The following is an 18,254-nucleotide window of genomic DNA, read 5'->3' as shown; positions in this document are numbered from 1 at the left end:
TCAAAAATACCATTAATTGTCTATGCTACTATGGAGTTGGTCCCAGCAGACAAACCAAAATATTTTTTTACCTTTGTAATTGTAAAAAAAAAAAAAAAATAATCACTGTTTGTTCAGTCAGTGCATTACCTTCCTATTCTTCCAGTCACTGCCATCTTTTGTGGAAAAGCACTGTACAAGCCAATTACTGAATGCGGCACAAGCTACTGTGAATGGATGGAAGAGGAGGACAGTTCGATAATCGACTTGTTCAGACTTTCTCCTCACAAGGTGGCAGCGACTTGAAGAAGATCAAGGCACTGACTGCACAAAGAGCCATTTTAATACCATTTCATTACACTAGCAAAGGTAAAAAATACTCTAGTTTGTCTGCAGAGACCTCCATAATAGCATAGACATGTAATGATAGTTTTAATCTACTTAATGGCTTAACCCTCCTGTTATCCTTGGGGTCAATTTGACCCCAAGCAACGTTTAACATCATAAAATATATGGTTCACTTTTTTTGTTGCTTCATGTTTCATGACTTTTCCTCAATTGAAGGGTATAACAGAGTTAGCATGACATTTGTACAATATGTTTTCAATGTCCTATACAAATATTTTGTACATTGATGTTCCTTGGGGTCAGTTTGACCCCAGCTGTATGAAACATAGGATACATGAATATTTGACACATTATGGATATTATTATTTATGAGAACATATTGTTATTATCATTATTACATACACAAGTACTTATTACATATAAATCATTTTGGCAGGACTGTATAAGTCAAAAGGGGAAGCAACAGCAAGCATTTGGGTTGCTGACACTGGATGGGCAATATTGCCAGCCAGGGTTCCAAGGTTCATAAAGGGGTGTGGGGGTGGGGGGTGGGATTGTTTTGTAGGGCTTTTGGTGGTGGCTATTACACTCTTGTTAAGTACCTGTCACAAAAAAACTGGGTAACAATATGAATTATAATCATTTTCTGAGGGTTTATTTAGCTGGGGTCAAATTGACCAAGGATAAAGAGTGTCGGTAAGATTTGAGGATAACACAAGGGTTAGCAAAGTTGCCCCAAATGCTATATGCTATTCAGTAGCAAATGCATCTGACATTGTTTTGGTCCCGGACTAAAATGTACACCATCATCCATAAATAGACCGTAGGTTGTTATTAGACCGGAGTTTCCCTTTAAGTCTTGTCTTATGTATGCTTTATCATTTATTATTTATTTATTTTTGAAGATCTACTTTAGAGATTGTCCAACATACTGAAAAAAAAACAACTTTTATTTTCAGACCAGCTCAGCAGTTTGTTTTACAGTGACAGTACAGAGGCATGTATCATTGCCAAAAACATCCAGACTGTTGTGCTTGCCATTAATATGTACATACTGAATACCGATACAAGTGTAAAAACTCACTCAGGCGACAAATGTATTCAACTCAGTCCAATAAACAAGTATAAAATATGAGCATGGACCCAGAGAGAGCTGTCGAATGGGAAGGCAATAATAGACAACATTAATATGACATTAGAGGAAACAAAATAAATCATATTACAACAAGTTGCATAGCAGTAAAACACAACATTTTGTATTGTTTACAAATCGATTAGAGCCGCAAATGTGCAGTTACTAGGTGTGACAAAAGAAGCCTGAACTTTAATACTGTTGCAGAGTCCAATAGCGCTGCCCTTGAAGGTAATTTGAAGGTCATATATGTCTTGCAGATATTTGTGTGTGTTTGTGCATCTTTATGAAAGCACAGGTAGTGAAGAGACAGACACGAGAGGGATTGGATGACAAATGCCACTCAAAGCCTGTTTCGAAGGCAACTGTGAATCAGTCTGCATTTCACAAATGACATGATTGACACCTATCATATATCTAACATAACAGATACCTAATCTGATTTTATTCATAAAATAAATAAATACCCAGGTCAACAATTCAATAAGGACAATATCTGCTATAGTTATCACACAAGTTGCAGATGACAGCAAACAATGCATCAATGAGCAATTGATGGTTGCTACTGTTCCCTCTAACCTACGAGACCAACCCCAACCAGTGTAGTCAAGCCAACATGTTTTATCAACATGTTCACATATGTTTAAAATATATTTAGATACGCTTTGGAGAGCAACGTCATGAGGCTATGCTTACAAGACCACTCTGGCATGACTAAAAACTGGGACACAAACCATGTCCTTGTCCACTAGGCTACCTACAGAACACCTTAATTAGACGCATGATTTCTGTGGCATAGGGTATGATAATATCATAGTAGTCTAGACTAGATTAGATAAAGCAGGATCACGTGCCTGGTTGATCAGGAACTGCTAGAGCAGACCAGGCCAGCTGGCTTTCCAAATGGACCCCACTTGTAACAAATTTGGGATGGCAGGCATTGATTAAACCATACAAGAAAATGCGAAGTGTGCGCAAAGTGCACATGAAGTGCGAACAATAAGACAGAATAACTGGAGTGTGTGTGTGTGTGTGTGACACCATTTGTGATTAATGAGTACAGCATATAGGCTTGCTGTGGTAAGGTACAACTTCACTAATTTCATTCAAACCATCTCTGTGTGCTTGGATATACCTGCAGATAACTGATATTTATTGTGATTCATAAAATGCATGCAAAATCAATCAATGACTGTAAAGAAAAGACCAATAAAAAAGTTCAGTTGTGTGCACATCCAGTAAAATATGATTATGTGAACTAAGGAAACAGTTCCTGTTTGACAATTAACCGTATGCAATAATAATAATAATAATAATAATAATAATAATAATGCAATTCATGTATGATAAATAATTGAGGGCATTGGAGAATCACACAAAGGAATAAAACAGAGTATAACACCTGTGTAGCATTGAGGTTGTAACTTTAATGTGTCCTCGTATCTCCTCACTCAGTCGTCATACCTTCCCTATCAGATATGATAGAGGTCTTCTAGCACCTTTGGATCAAAAACAAACATTTCTTTATTTGGATGATAATACACCACAGACAAACAAAGCCAAGCACCTCTTCTGAAGCAGACTTACCATTAGCACGAGGGTTAATATGCTGTAGCATTGAAAACATTAAAAAATAAAAACAACGAATGTGACAGTTGAAGTGCTTCAGTGTTTCAAGTAAGCTTTTCCAAGTAACCCAAAAACGTGTCAGTGAAGCTGAGGACCGACTTTGGGAGCCATTGCAGGGTTCCATTTTGTTTCACTATTCCCCCTCCCACTCAAGTCCAAATAGGTAAATAAGAGGCACTTGCACAAACCAAAAAAACAAAACACACACACACACACACACAAAATGAACAGGTATAAAACAAAAAAGTCTAAATGAAACAACGGCGACGTCAACAAAATGCATCAAGGTAGATGTCTGTGCCAGGTGTGATGTTCTTTTTTTTGTACTGTGTCCCGTTGCCCCCGCCCCCTCAGACCTCAGAGCTGTCATCACTGGTGGTCGGTCCCCGCACCACCATGGGCTCTGTGCTGCTGGATGACCGCGGCGCGTCACCAGACATCTTGTCCTCCTGCTTGCTGCGCGACACCATCAGTGCCACCACGGCCACCAGCAGCACGGTCAGCAGCACGCCGACCACGATCCCGATAATCATGACCACCTGCTCGTCCTCTGAGTCTCTATGGTTGACCTCCTGTGGGAGGGCCCCCTCGCTCTCCCGTGTCTCCCCCCCTGCCCGCTCACCGGCGGCCGGCTGCCGGGCCTGTTTGTTCTTGGAGCGGTCCAGCGCGATGTGGAGGATGTTGGTGCCCCGGTTCTGGTCGGCTCCGATGTCCTCAGCCACAGCAGGCAGACCATTTGTTGACCTCCGTGACCTTTGGCCTGCAGGGAGAGCCAGTTTGGAGGTCGGAGAGTGGGAGTGGAGACTGGAGGTCAGGCTGTGGTACTCCAGGCTTCTCTTGCCGATGCCACGGTTGGCGTTGTCCCGTGAGCGGACAGTGTAGATAGTGTGGATGTACCACTCTCTCCCAGCAGACACCTGGACATGGCGAAGTGGGGACAGAAGCATTTTATATGATGTTACAAACCAATTTGCCATCACTGCACAAGACGTCAATCAATTTGACTGACTGTAGGTGACTAAACCCAATGACTTAGTGACTAAAGAACCATAGAGCTGGTTCAAAAATAAGATGTATAAGCAGTGACGGACTGGGATTAAAAAACGGCCCTGGCATTTTCACCAACCAGCGGCCCACACGGGGACGCGCATGCATGCGCGTGCATGTGCCCGCAACACACAGATATAACTTCACACGCACGGACATAACATGTTTGTAGCCCTATTGGTGATGATCTCTAACTTTAATATGCATAAAGACTGAACCAAGAACATGGATATATCAATGCACAACTCCAAAATGAATGCAATATGAAATATGAAAATGAAAAAAGAATAGCCTAGAATACATGGATTTCTATGCAACGTCACGAAAACATGCGTGCGCAAGAGGCAGAAAGCACCATAGAACAGCATAGAGCAGTGCTCTCCATGAAAAGAACAAAATGAGTTTTTGTGCTGAAAACGGCACCAATTCGAAATCACGATGGTTAGAGAATGTATGTTCAATATCCCTAAAGGAATGCATGTCTTCGCAAAATGACAAAATACGATGTTAATGCAAATGAACGGCAAACTCTGAAATAATAGCCTGAAATGAGATGTTGTTATCATTGAGACAACAGGGGACCAGGGGTTATAAAAAAATCTGATTGTAGCTTACAGCAGGCGACTACTTAAGTCAAGTTTATAACATTGTGGGACCAAGCGTCTTCTGCCCGTCTTCTGCTCTTCTCCGCAACCCTGTCTATCACGTCATCAGCATCCAAGTTCATTATAGGACCTCTTTCTCTGTCGCCATCAGCATAAAGGCCTCCAAATTATACTGTGACAATCGTGACCTTAGGCGATTCTTGATGAATTTAAGAGTGGAAAAACTCTGTTTGCATGCCACTTGAGTACATGATGGTGTTAGTAGGAATTCATTTGCTAACCATATATAGTTGTAGGCACAGGTAAAGAGGTTTAACTGCTGGAGAAGGAAATAGCAACAGATTGCACAGTTCTTGCAGGTAGCACATTTCTTGCTCACCAGTCACCAGGTTTATTTCTGTATCTTCCTATATCTCCGCGGCATCATCAAAGTCCGACGCTTTGACTGTAGGCCTATACTCGCTTAGAGGAGACTTTTTTCAGGCTGTCCCAGTGCGTGGTGAGATGTGTCAATTCCGACTGTAGATTTTCAACCGTAGCACCTTCACTGAATTTAAGCAGACGTTCTCTTATGTTTCGAAGTGCATTTGGGGGCAGTTTATTAGCTTTTATAAGGGGAAAATTCCGAGGATCAAGGCATGCTAGATCGGCAATTCCCCGTGCTGAAGGAAGTAGACGCATTCGGTTTTGAAATTCCCAGAAGTCATTGCTTCATGTAGCCTAACTTTTGTAAACCAATAATAAAATAAAAGATGCAGCATATTTAGGCAGCATATTTATTGTATTCCAATTTCAAACAATGCACTTTTAAATCATTTGATTGAATAAGATTACAAAAGAATGTAGACTAATGTAAATATTGAGGGTCACCATGACTGTAGTGTAGAGACTCATGTCTGGTATAAATACTGATCAGGTTCCTACTATGAAGGAGGAAAAGGGAGTTAGAGATAAATGGCTTATTCAAAGCCATATAACACTATTAATGCTTGATAGTGGGCCGAGAGATATTGTAAAACCGTCTTTACGATAAATGGCCCTTCTGGCATCTGCCCAAATGCCAGACCGTACAGTCCGTCACTGTGTATAAGAGCAAGCTAGAGGAATATATTCAAATTACATATTTCTACTGTAATGACTTAAGTAATCAGCATTCTGCCCTCATTAATGCATTAGAGTTCCTTAGAAATCCAACATGGAACTTCTTCCAATTTGCATTAAATAGTTTATTTAATACAGGACCAATACTTTAACTGGACCAGTTAATTTGTTCTACATCTGGGCAAGTGTCTTGGTTAAGATTGGTTAAAGACCGCACTGCATATACCCTGTAGAGGGAGATGTTGCTCTATGAGGAGAGCTCCAGGGTGATCAAGTACAACCCACTGAATAATACTGTAATCTTAGTCAGTTTATTCTTCTCTGGTATCTTCTTACATTTTTTTAGAGGTGAGAATTTTTCAAAAATATTTTTTTTCTAAAACTTGATAATTTCTAGTAAATAGTGACATTACAAAGACACTTCAAAAACATACTGGGTGACCAACATAATGAACTACTTGCTATCATTATTTTAACAAAAAACGTTTAGAGAGAATTGCATACTGGGAAAAATCTCAAAGTACAGACAAGGTTCTCTACGATATAGAAAGAAATGCTGTGAAAGAAAACAAGAGCAGGACACACCTGGAAGAGCGGTGCAGAGTCCACTCTGAAGCCGTCGGAGCCTGGCTGCCTCACAAGGGGTAGGGCGCGGGGGTCGTCCACGGCCAGCAGGGCGTTGAAGCTCACGCTGCCAAATGTCCGGGCCTGTGTCTCCGGCTGGGCTTTGTCCTGGACAACACAACACAGCGCACTCACACACACTCTAATCCACTTCTGTTGACTCGCTCACTCTCTCCTACTGATTCTATTTGCTTCAAGGCGATTTCATTCAGGCCAACCTCAATTAAACATTATTCCATAAGGCCCTGAAAAGTGAGCCCAGCCGGGCTTGACTCCATTTGATTTGCTGCAATTCGATTTGGTTCAGCTCTGTTTGTACCAATCAGCTCATTTATCTCTTCTCAACTCACCAGGATCTTGAACCTGTAGAGCAGCGAGGAGGCGTCGGCCAGGCAGCCGAACTCAAAGTTGTCGGGGTTGTACTTGGGCACGTAGCCGTCGGCGCCTGTGCACAGAAACACTTTCTCGATGTTGCAGATGAACGAATCGCCCAGGTTCTGCACGGGGTCCACCATCACACGGCCATAGATGATGTCACCTGCAGCAGAGGCCAGTTATAGTGTAAAACATTACTGCTGTGCCTGCCAAGCTACAAGCACAGTGCATTATGTTGGTGTAATTCACTGCAGTAGCACTGCTGAATGCAGCAGATTTAGTACACAGCATACGCCATTATTGATAACCTGTTAGAGAGCTGTGATGTATTTCTTTTTGTTGGAGAATGCATGCATATTGCAGCTATAGTCAATCAGACTGAGGAGTAATGAGCCCAGTAGAGAACTCCTTAGTGCTGGTGTGTTAGTAAAAAGCTGAAAGTTGTGTAAGTGTGTCGAAATGTAAGCTGACAATGTGTCATGGCCATATAAGGCTTAGGCACAGCGCCTAACCATGTTTATGGAGGGTTTTAAGCTTGAGCTGAATGAACGAGAGATTGCAGACCATCTCAACAGAATGGATATGAAAAAAAAAAACAGTAAGAGTTCTGTCCGCTGAAGAAAATGATGCATGCTGGTGTGTGATAAGTACCTTCTGTGAAGGCGGTGTCAGTCTCCTGGCCGAAGCCCATGGAACCGTCCGACAGCCACAGCGTCCGCTTGGACAGCAGCAGCATCTGAGTGTTAAGGCTGAACTCTGCCGCCACCGGATCACTCACCTGTGGTCAATAATACACAAAATTCATGAAAAACAAAACACACAAATAAGCACATATTTAACTATAGGCACACAGACAGCCAGACAGCAAACAAGACAGTACATAGCCCAGTGTCTCTCCTCCCCTAAAACAGCAAGGCAGAGAGAGAAGCACAAATCGCACCTGCTGGAAGCGGATGTCGAGGTCAAAGGTGATGGGCTCCCGGGGGTTGCACACAGGTGGGATGGTGTACTGCAGACTCGCTGGGGCCGTGCACGGGACCAGCTTCACTGTATATGTGCCGGAGTAGTCACGAATCTGGAGCACAGCGAATCACAGCAGCCATGTCAGCTCAGGATAAATGTCTTGCTTATTTCTGCATGTCTGCACCTCAGCAATACTCCACACAGGCATTATCAATGATAAACCATCAAAAAACACATTCAAAACCAACCAAACTTGTAAATAAAAAAATCATTATGCAAAACTCAGTTGGTATGTAGAAAGGTTCCTCACAGAGAAGTCGGAGATGAAGGTCCACTGTTGCATGGGCTGGTTATAGGTGGGCTCACTGCGCACAAGGGTGAGGTTAAAGGTCACGCCAGGGTGATCTGGACACATGACCATGGAGGACAGAGAGGATGCTGGGAAATAAAAAAAGATATGAATGAATAATTTAATACGATATCAGCTCAAAATACGATTTTGACAAAGAGTCCGAAGAGTTATGATCCAATGTTATGCATGAGTGTTTGTTGGTGTGAGAATGTGTAGCTTCTGAGTGCTTGACTGTATTCATGTGTTTGAGAAGAGTAAACTCACCTGAGTGGGAAACAACAAACAGACCCCTAAATCGTGCCTCTGTGCGGAAGTTGACTACCAGGCGACCCTGCTCATTGATGCGCATGCTGGTGGGGTACAGGGCCCCTGAAACATCAAAAACATAACAACAGCCTCAGCTTCAATCACTGGATTAAACAGTCTGCTCTACTGAGCACAGCTGATTCAGCTGTATGTGCGTTTTGCCAAGTCAGTGATATATTCAGCTTCATCAGACCGGAGAGTTGGGACCGGTAAAAGCAACAGCCTGTCACAAACATAATCCATCACAGCTGCCCCTGTGTTTCTGTGTAAGTACGTAAGTCAATATTTATTTATATAGCAAATTTTCTAGAGCACAGCAAAGCTAACATTAACCATTAAATAAAATCGAACTGAACATTAGATGTAAACATCTCTCTTTCCTCTCAGTCATTTTCCTCCTGTCGTTCATCTCCTAACTTCACTCACCCTGCAGCTCTGCTTCTGGTGGGCTCCCGATCCCGTCCTTCCACAGGATGGCCGTATCGTAGACGAAGGTGAGCCGCAGCTCCGACTGCAGGTCAAAGTGCTGCCAGCCGCCGGCCCCCACGGGCGAGTGGAACACGTAGGATACGTGCAGCGGGACCCGCAGGGTCACATAGGACTGCACCAGGTTCAGCACCTAAACACAGAGAGGAACAGTAGCAGACCAGTGAAATGCAGATCCTGAGACTCATTTAACAGAGTATATGGCATTAGCAGTATATTAATATTATATACATTCATATTATCTAATTCAATTATTTAATTATTTAGGCCTATAATATTGATTCACAAGGTTTGGATCTGCGATCTGAACTTAGCAATATAGTTTTCGAAGTAAACACATTAAACACTACAAAAATGGCCATTGGTAAAACTGTGGTATTTTAAAGGTGCCATGTGTAAGAATTGAGGTAAAAATATCCAAAAAATGAGCTACACGCATCAAAAGAATGAGAAGAAATAAGGGCGATGATGTCATTAAAAAAATGACAAGGTATAGTGCTGCAGAGAGATCAACCTAAATTAGCATGCTAAATTACTAGCCACAGCCCGACAGGTGTCATAATACCAGTTTCGGCCATGGGAGGCGGTATGCGGGCAACATAACCGCCAGCCAAACTGCAATACACGTGTCTCGGTTGTTACTCTAGGGTAGACCAACTCACTTTCTGGAGGTATACTGCCCCATCTTTACATGGAATGTGGAGTATGAATTGATTTTTTGGCGGACATTACACATGGCACCTTTAATGGAGTAAAGATGAGTTCATGAAAGCAGAACATGTTCCTGCACACATCCTGAGAAATGCAAGAGCAAACATTCTCCAAATTTATGACACCAATCAAAGGTAAAAAGGGAGTTTGTTATGAACTTTTAAGTGGAGTAATATAGCAATTTTAGAGAGCATTAATGCACATTACACTTTAATTCAACCTCTTGTAAACAACTCGGTGAAGTGCAGCAAGGAGAGATCTCTGGGTAAATCTGTTTATCAAATGAGCTCACCTTCGACTCTGGAAGTCTGGATTTTACCTTCCAGACATTCCGGAGTGATCTGTGCTCCTTTGCACTCAAATAAACAAGTGTGTACATCTATCACAGACATGAACCAGTTTGAAGCACACAGTCCTCCTCAGCAATTAAGAATGCAGGTGCACATTTCGTTGTCACTGATGTGGATGACTGATATTTGTCCTACACTTGCTCTTCCTAGTGTCGGCAGCGACGTGATCTGTGGGGAGGCTCTTATCGTGGGGGTATCTGACGCGACCTGTGGGAGAAGGCTGACGGGTGGGCATAGCTCACGTCGCCGGCAGCCTCCTGCGAGGAATTTATGCGCCAGAGCATCCCTCTCCTACTTGACCCTTGACCCCTCCTGGGATGTGCCTGTGCTGGTGGTGGAGTCGTGCAGAGGCAAGCCTCCCTTTGGGCCCTGGGGGTGCCGGGTGCGGGGAGAGCAATGGCATTCAGCGTGTGTGTGTGTGTGTGTGTGTGTGTGTGTGTGTGTGTGTGTGTGTGTGTGTGTGTGTGTGTGTGTGTGTGTTTGTCTCAATAGGTCCGGGGCCATGGAAAGTTTAAACACAGATGTGTGTTGCAGGCTGACTCCTGCGTGTTTTTGCTGAGACCGAGGGGTGCCTTTCTGGGCTTTATTGTGTTCTGCTCTGTGCTGCATGGGCAGTTGAGATTAGAAGGTGGTATATAGTTTTCGCTCTTGTTATGGGCCCTTCTACTTTTGGCAACTTTTCAGAAAATCAATAAATATGCTTCGCAACCATCATGCTGTGTTTTCTAAGTGCCTGAGGATAATAGAGAATTGATTTCAGCTAATGCAATTGGATAGGGCTGAAATGAAACGAAAGGATCTATATCAGGGCAAGTCATATATCCAATTCTGTTTGTCAGGTCCAAACTCTGGTGCAAACTACAAGATTAACATGTTTCAGGACGCCAAACTTTGGTGTGCTGATCGTGAATGTGATGTTGAATTGTTACCACTGGGTGTCACTGTGGGTACTAGGTAAGCAGAGCCGTATATACGGCTGGTGAGCACAACCTGTTCAACAACAAAGAGTGTTGTTGGGCTGTGGATTGCTGCAGGCATCAATACCCTACTTTTCAAAAACCATTAACAGTGAAGGTCCGAGCCCCGAGACGAGAAAAACATCCCAATTAAATCACACATGTCATATTACATAAATACCCAATTTAACAAAATTTGTTTGGATCCTCTGACAAAAAACCCTTCCTCTGCCCACATGTAGACATGCTCTGTGTGGGTCTGCCAGCTGACATTTGACTGCTCCACCCGGTCAGTGCTGTGCTTTGGGGAGTGACTGGGAGAGGCTGACCGCTGACTGTCTCCAGCTGAGGTGATGAGTGCTAAGAGGTTCACGTTAGCCTGGCGCGGCCCCTTCTGCCCTCGCAGCGCCCTCTCCACAACGCCTCCTCACTTTTAATTAACTGCCGGGCCGAGCTAATAGAAGCCCCTCGTTTCCACGGTGAGGGTGAAGGGCTGACGAGGCGAGGCATGTAAGCAGGGAGGGCACTGGGGGAACGATGGGATGGACGATGAAGAGGGGTGTCCACCCCCCCCCCCCAACGACCCCCACTCCCTCTGTGTGTGTGTGTAAAACGACTGTTTTCTAAAGTGTCAGAGACACAGAAGGAAACAAAGAAGGGCTGAGACAAAAGGGAGAAGAAGGATGGAGCCGTAAAGCAGCTTTTATGATCTGCATGTGGGCTTTGCCTTCTCGACCCGCCATTCCAGCTGGAAGATGGCCGGAACCCCGAAGAGAGAGGTAGGTGTTTGGAACAACAGCGGTGGCTGCCGCTGTCAGAGACAGTGCGCAGCTTTGTGGGCGATGTAATAGCTTAACGGCACATAGCAGCCCGCACAGCATAACGCAGCGTGGCTGGACTCTGGTGGGGTTTCTTACCATTTAGATGTCTCTCACAAAGACACAGTGACACGAGCAGGAGGCTCCTGTTTAAAACGGGCCAAAAATAACCTTTGGAAACAATACAAAATGGCAAACCACATAGAGACATGGAAAGACCCACTGCAGAGGAAGCACTACATTATCCACAAAGCAGAGGTCAAGACTTTACTGCTGCTAGTAATATATTTTCCACAGTTGTTACATTCCATCACAGTCGAGGATAGCCTGACAGCTTCATTTCATGAGCGCTGAACTCTGGTATTTTACTGTATGAAGACCTTGAGGCTTGGAATTTTGTGTCTTTATGAAAACACTGTTGAGGTCCATTTGATCAGCCGACAGGATGACATGTTTACCACGCTGTGTGCACGCCTATCCACCCAGACTCCCTTAACGCCAACCCCCCCCCCCCCACACACACCCACACCTTCCTGTCCAAACAGTTATGGTTCCGCGACAGCTTCTCCTCACCTGTCCATCGGTCCCGATGGTGCCTCCGCAGTCACTGAGCAGCTCGGACATGTCGTAGTAGCTGGTGAACTCCCAGAGGCAGGCCTCCAGGTTGAGGTTGCGATAGAAGCGCAGGGCGCCCGAGCCGCGCAGGGCGGGGCTGTACTGGTAGGGCGCCGTCTGGCCGATGACCTCGGGGTTGCGCGTGGCCTCGGTCAGGAAGCCGTGGCGCGTCTGCACCTCGTGGTGGTCCAGCAGGTTGGAGCAGCGGTGGTTGCCCACGCGCGTGCCGTCGGGGCTCAGCGTCAGCTCGAAGTTGGACAGGGGCCGCGTGGAGACCACGGGCAGCATGCCTGAGAGGGGTGGAGATGAGGAGAGAGGGATGAGGAGGAGGAGGTAGGGAGAGAGAGGAGAAGAGGAGGGTTAGATGAGGAGGAGGAAGAGGAGGAGGTAGGTTGGGAGAGAAAAGAGGAGGGAAGAGGAAAGGAGAAGAGGAGGGAAAGGGTTGTGAAAAAGAGAAACCAGGAAAGAGGGAATAAAGGGAAAGGAAAAAGACAAAAGGTGAGTATAGAAGAGAGGAGAAGAGAACACCAATTTTGGCATGATAACAGTTTAATAGATGCGCAATCCAGCCATATGAAAGGACAAAGCCCAGGCAAGGGAATCATGACTTCCCACTTGTGCCATAAACACCTGGCATCAGTTGCAGGACGCCTCACTAAGGGAACAGGTAACACTTTCAAAGTGAAGCAAAAAAAAAAATCATAAACCCAGACAAATAAAGACGACTGCCTGTGTGTGAGCTGGAGAGGCAGAAGCACTGCTGCCACTGGCGCCTTCTCATTCCGTACGAATGAGCCTGCAGCAGGGCCATCTGTGAGCATCCAATTAATTATGCCATGTTCCCGCCGTAGTGCATCCCAAATGTGGTCAATCTCCATCTCTTTCATGATCAGTCACAGTGGAGGACAGATTCTTCCAGCCACCAACTCCCCCCAACACACACACACACACACACACACACACACACACACAAAAACACACACAAAACACACACACACACGACACACACATTGACACATGGCGCCCCCTCACCGTCGATGTGTGGCATGGTGACAGTCAGCTTGACGAGGTTGGGGTGGTCCGGGTCGTCGGCTCCTGTGTAGCGCAGCTTGGCGGAGAAGGGCTCGGCTCCAACCGCGCCCACAACCCGGGGCTGGCACATACCTGACAGGGCACGCAGCGGGGAGGTGAGATTGTTACAGGTGAAGTCATTATCAAGCAGCTGCCAAGTGCATTCACGCGCCCTACACACACATACACATACACAGACACAAACACACACACACTCAAACACACACACACTCTCTCTCTCACACACACACACACTCACACACTCTCACACTTACACAGCCACCAGCAGGGTAATAGAAGACTTGGAGTGTACTCTGAATGTACAAAAGAAACCACTGTATCCGTCACTATCTCTGGCTCTTTCTCCTGGGTGGCTTCTTGATAAAAATAAGTCAAATTAGCTGCTCTCATGTCGTTAGAAGACAATTATCCCTCCTGCGGCTGCGAGTCGCAGAATAGAGACATTATGCCCTCGCCCTCGATGCAGCCCGGCTCATGTTCCCCCTCCTGACTTTGTTCAGTACACACTGCCAAGGTCAGCTGCTTAAACCCCCAGACTACACACTACACAAGCTGATGTATGCATGGACCGTAGTGTAGTGAGCCAAGGGCAAAAGTGCTTTGGAATCTGGCTGTGCATATAGGGATTCATCTGCAGCCTTCATGGCAGTTTGCACTTGTAAACACACACCCATTCCATCTCCCTTTGAATTTAATGGAGTTTTTGGTGGAACCCACCCAGAAGCTTTTAATGAACCCACAAACAGTATTTTTCAAGGAAATCTGAAGAATCAGAAGCATCTGAAGTCTAATAGCACTTTTCTGTAGAAGTCAACTGTATTGGCCCTGTAACACTCACTTTGTTTGGGAAAGACAACTTGTATGTGGTATCTGGTGGTTTGTATGTACTGTATGATATCATACAGTACATACAAACCACCAGATACCACATACAAGTTGTCTTATTTACATGGATCTGCATATATATATATATATATATATATATATATATATATATATATATATATATATATATATATATATATATATATAGATATATATATATACAGATATACCAGATATACACCAGATACCACATACAAGTTGTCTTACCAGATACCACATACAAGTTGTCTTATTTACATGGATCTGCATATATATATATATATATATATATATATATATATATATGCAGATCCATGTAAATAAACTATATACAGTAAATGCAGAGCTCCATACATGCACAGCTATAATATATACTGTATATTATGTAGTTCTACATACATACAGAACTACATAAATGAACTGCATAAATGAACTACATAAATGAACTGCATAAATGAACTGCATAAATGCCAGAGGAGCAGTGGAGCTGGTGTCGCTCACCTTCCTCGACGCTTATAGACACCACAGGGCTGCTGAGCTCCAGGCCTTCATCTCCGTCGGCGTTGACGGCGCGGGCAGCGCACTGGACCCGCGAGCCGGCCTGGAAGTAGACCGAGTCGAGCGTGATGAGCTTGGACGATGTGAAGAAGGTGTCGAAGTCCACCTCGCGCATGGGGCTGGTGACGCCGTCTGGTCCTGTGGGGGCGCTGACAAGCCAGCGGTAGCGCGTTAGCGTGTCGTTGATGCTCTCGCTCACGCAAATGGAGCCTGTCTTGTCAAAGTCGGGATACTTGGGGTTGCAAGCCTGGAGGTGAGACAGGGGCATAATAAAAAAATGAGTATGGAATACAATACTGCAAACTGCTCTTCATAAATTAGAGTGACTAGAGGCTGGTGTTGCCAATATTAAGGATTAAGCAACCAATAGTGATGCCATAATGTTTCATGATTGAGGTTGTTTGGATATAATTACTGTGATGTTTAACCACTAATACAAGGGACTTAATAATCTTGTTGTGAGGCGAAAATACATAAAATAAATTCTACAGGAATCAAATACATACTACTACATCTACAAAATAGAAGTTATGTAGTGCAACATATTTGTCATGAATACACATTAATAATTTGAATTCTCATTCATGTTTTGGTGAGGTGGCCGTGTTGGCATCGATCAACATTCTTCAAAAATGTATTCCGTTCATATACAGTATTTCGTTCTCTGGCCTAGGCTATGGAGTTGTATGTACCTGATATATAATGCATGTCTTTGCAGTGCAAGGTGATTTGGGTGGAGATCTGACTTTCCTGACAATGAATGGCAAGCATCAAATTACAGAGCAACGTTTTTTATTTATTTATTTTTTTATCAGTGCAAACAGAACTAACTGCACAAAACCTCCTAAAGAGAAAGCTCATGTTAATTGTGGAGTGATGAAATAATTTGGACATCGATCTGGTCATGAATTGAGGGGCTCACCGTCACACAGACCACAGGATAGCCAGCGGGGGGGAGGGCATCCCTGCTAATCCTAATCTCATCGTACTGGAGCAGAGACACCACCAGAGGCACCGAGGGGAAGGTGACATCCGCCATGCTGTTGGTCTCCTCAATGTAGATGATGGCCTTGTTCATCTGGGAGAAGATGACCAGAGACAAGGTAAAACACATTGTACCACCACTGACATCACTGTATGAGGCAATGCTAAGTATGCCATGCTGTGGAAGACCAAACTGACCAGAATGAATGTACTAACTAAACAGTTAAAGAATCCCAAATGTTATCAATCAAAATGGATCAAGACATTGTAGATTCATTTGGATGAAAAGTACCCAGTACAATTTATGTATAGGTTGAATGCTTATTATTAAAAACTTTTGCCAAGGTCTCATTCCATGTTAGCCCTGAGACTGTAGAACAGGGGCCCTCAACACATAGCTCGCAAGCTACCAGTAGTTCCCCACCTGTTTCTGAGTAGTTCTCCAAAATGTTCTAAAATTTGATGACACAGTCACTTGGTAAACCTGCTAAAATTACGATCTACAAACATATTCAGCTGTTTTGAGTGGAGGTCAGCTATGCGCTATTACTAGCATAAAATATTGGTAGATCTCGGCCACATTCACTTAATCAAAGTAACTCTCGGAAGGTTGGAGACTCAGAAGGCTGTAGACTTTAATTGGAGCTCTATCTCAGTTGAGCTGCCTGGCACACAATATGGCTGAGGGATATAACAGTTTAAAAAAATGTCCATGTAACATGCATGTAACTGTAGCTGGTGAGTGGCATGTCTACATGAGGACTGGTTAGTAGCATTTGTTTCTTCCACCCACCTGTGTCTCGGCCACCATGTTCTCGTCAGGCTTCAGGTGTACGGTGAAGGCCTCTCGCATCTCGCGCACGCCGTCATACAGGATCTCCACCTCCACATAGTGTCGAGTCTCGCCCGCTTTGAACTCCACATCTGTTGCAAGCCCAGAAGTACACATGAGCTGTGCAGTAATTGTGTAACCTTCAACACAACGTCTCTGTAATTCATTAATGCCTACTAAAAATAAAGAAAAACCTTTTTTCTCATTCTACTTTGAGTGCGGTGGCATTTTTCTCTGAGAAGTGTGACATTTTTCCCATACAAATGCTAATTAGCTTTAAGCGACTGTCAGGATAGGCTGCATGCAATTAGCACAAATTACGGAGGTGTAATTCTCTCATTAAATTTGCATCAGTCTCAATTACCACACTACCTGTGTGGAGACTGGGCTCCGAATCCCTCAACTCGATGTTCCAATCTTTATTTTTTTTTTTTTCCTGTTCAGCATGTCCCTCAATGGCACCCTTACCCTCTGACACTGGGTGGTAGTCTTCACCCGAGGATGCAGAGCCGTCCTTGGTGTGCACACGCACCACAGAAACTTTGGACGTGTCTCCTATGCGGATCACTGGGATCTTCAACACCGACACCTGGCCAACCACCTTGGGCTCGCTCACGCTGAACTTCGTCTCTCCAAACTTGATTATGGCCTCTGAATTAATATGAAAAAGGAAGACAAAAGACTGCATTACCCACAATTACACATTCTCACCACAATCATTTGAAAAATGCTTCTAGGCATCTTTGATCATCCTTCCCTGAGTGATACACCATGACTACGGTAAACAGACCTCGAAACTATCTGAGAACTGTAATTTACTCCGTTCGAGAAGACTATAGTGAGGATAGCTTCAGGCAAAAAAGCAGTTTATAAACTAGAAAATCTGCTTCATTTGAATGAGCACTTCAAAGTGTCCATCATGTCTGAAAAGTCTGTGTGTTTGTGGGAGGGGTTGCTGTGGAAGTTTACACTGCTTGAGGGGTTATCTGGGGAATGTCTTACTGTCAGTGTCGTCCTTTATCTTGACCAGCGTCTCGTTCTGAACGCCGATGGACGCCCCGAAAGGAGACTCGCTCTTCGGGCTCCCCAACACCAGACGGAGCTCCTCCACTTCCTCGTGCTCGTTGTCGTCCACCAGAGTCAGCACGCATGGCTTCTCCACCTCACCTGAGAAAACACACACACACCCACACACATAAACACACACACACACACACACAAACACACAAACACACAAACACACAAACACACACACACACACACACACACACACACACACACACACAAACACACAACACACACACACACACACACAGTTGTTGATACATGTTGACTAGTCTTGTAGGACCCATCTCTCTTTTTAGACTCTCTCCATTTTTGTTGTGTGTGACCAATACTAACCAACTCAGAACTTTATTTAGTCTGTACATCAACCAGTCCTCTCATAAACAAATAGGGATCCTTTTTCTTGTTGTTCTAACTTAACTCCCCCCGACATACAGAACTGCTTGGAGCACACTAGGGGTA

The 18,254-nt window shown here is 44.3% G+C and overlaps 1 protein-coding gene across 1 annotated transcript in view; it reads right to left on the bottom strand.

Annotated features, from left to right (window-relative positions):
* Positions 1–1,259: 1,259 nt before the first annotated feature.
* frem2b (FRAS1 related extracellular matrix 2b) overlaps positions 1,260–18,254 on the bottom strand; it is an 80,400-nt gene continuing 63,405 nt past the window's right edge. The window contains exons 10-24 of the mRNA XM_048264915.1: positions 17,730–17,894; positions 17,196–17,378; positions 16,689–16,819; positions 15,834–15,989; positions 14,855–15,158; positions 13,430–13,561; positions 12,356–12,687; positions 8,888–9,080; positions 8,420–8,524; positions 8,114–8,241; positions 7,781–7,915; positions 7,492–7,618; positions 6,816–7,003; positions 6,427–6,573; positions 1,260–4,005 (exon numbers count right to left, since the gene is read on the bottom strand). Of these exons, the coding sequence (XP_048120872.1) occupies positions 3,439–4,005; positions 6,427–6,573; positions 6,816–7,003; positions 7,492–7,618; positions 7,781–7,915; positions 8,114–8,241; positions 8,420–8,524; positions 8,888–9,080; positions 12,356–12,687; positions 13,430–13,561; positions 14,855–15,158; positions 15,834–15,989; positions 16,689–16,819; positions 17,196–17,378; positions 17,730–17,894 (2,993 nt within the window). The 3' untranslated portion in view covers positions 1,260–3,438. The remainder of the gene's footprint in view (positions 4,006–6,426; positions 6,574–6,815; positions 7,004–7,491; positions 7,619–7,780; positions 7,916–8,113; positions 8,242–8,419; positions 8,525–8,887; positions 9,081–12,355; positions 12,688–13,429; positions 13,562–14,854; positions 15,159–15,833; positions 15,990–16,688; positions 16,820–17,195; positions 17,379–17,729; positions 17,895–18,254) is intronic.

The sequence above is a fragment of the Alosa alosa genome, chromosome 15, assembly GCF_017589495.1.
Source record: "Alosa alosa isolate M-15738 ecotype Scorff River chromosome 15, AALO_Geno_1.1, whole genome shotgun sequence".
Taxonomy (NCBI): domain Eukaryota; kingdom Metazoa; phylum Chordata; class Actinopteri; order Clupeiformes; family Clupeidae; genus Alosa; species Alosa alosa.
Note: the sequence above shows the minus strand (reverse complement) of the source record. Positions and strands in the feature narration are given on the sequence as shown.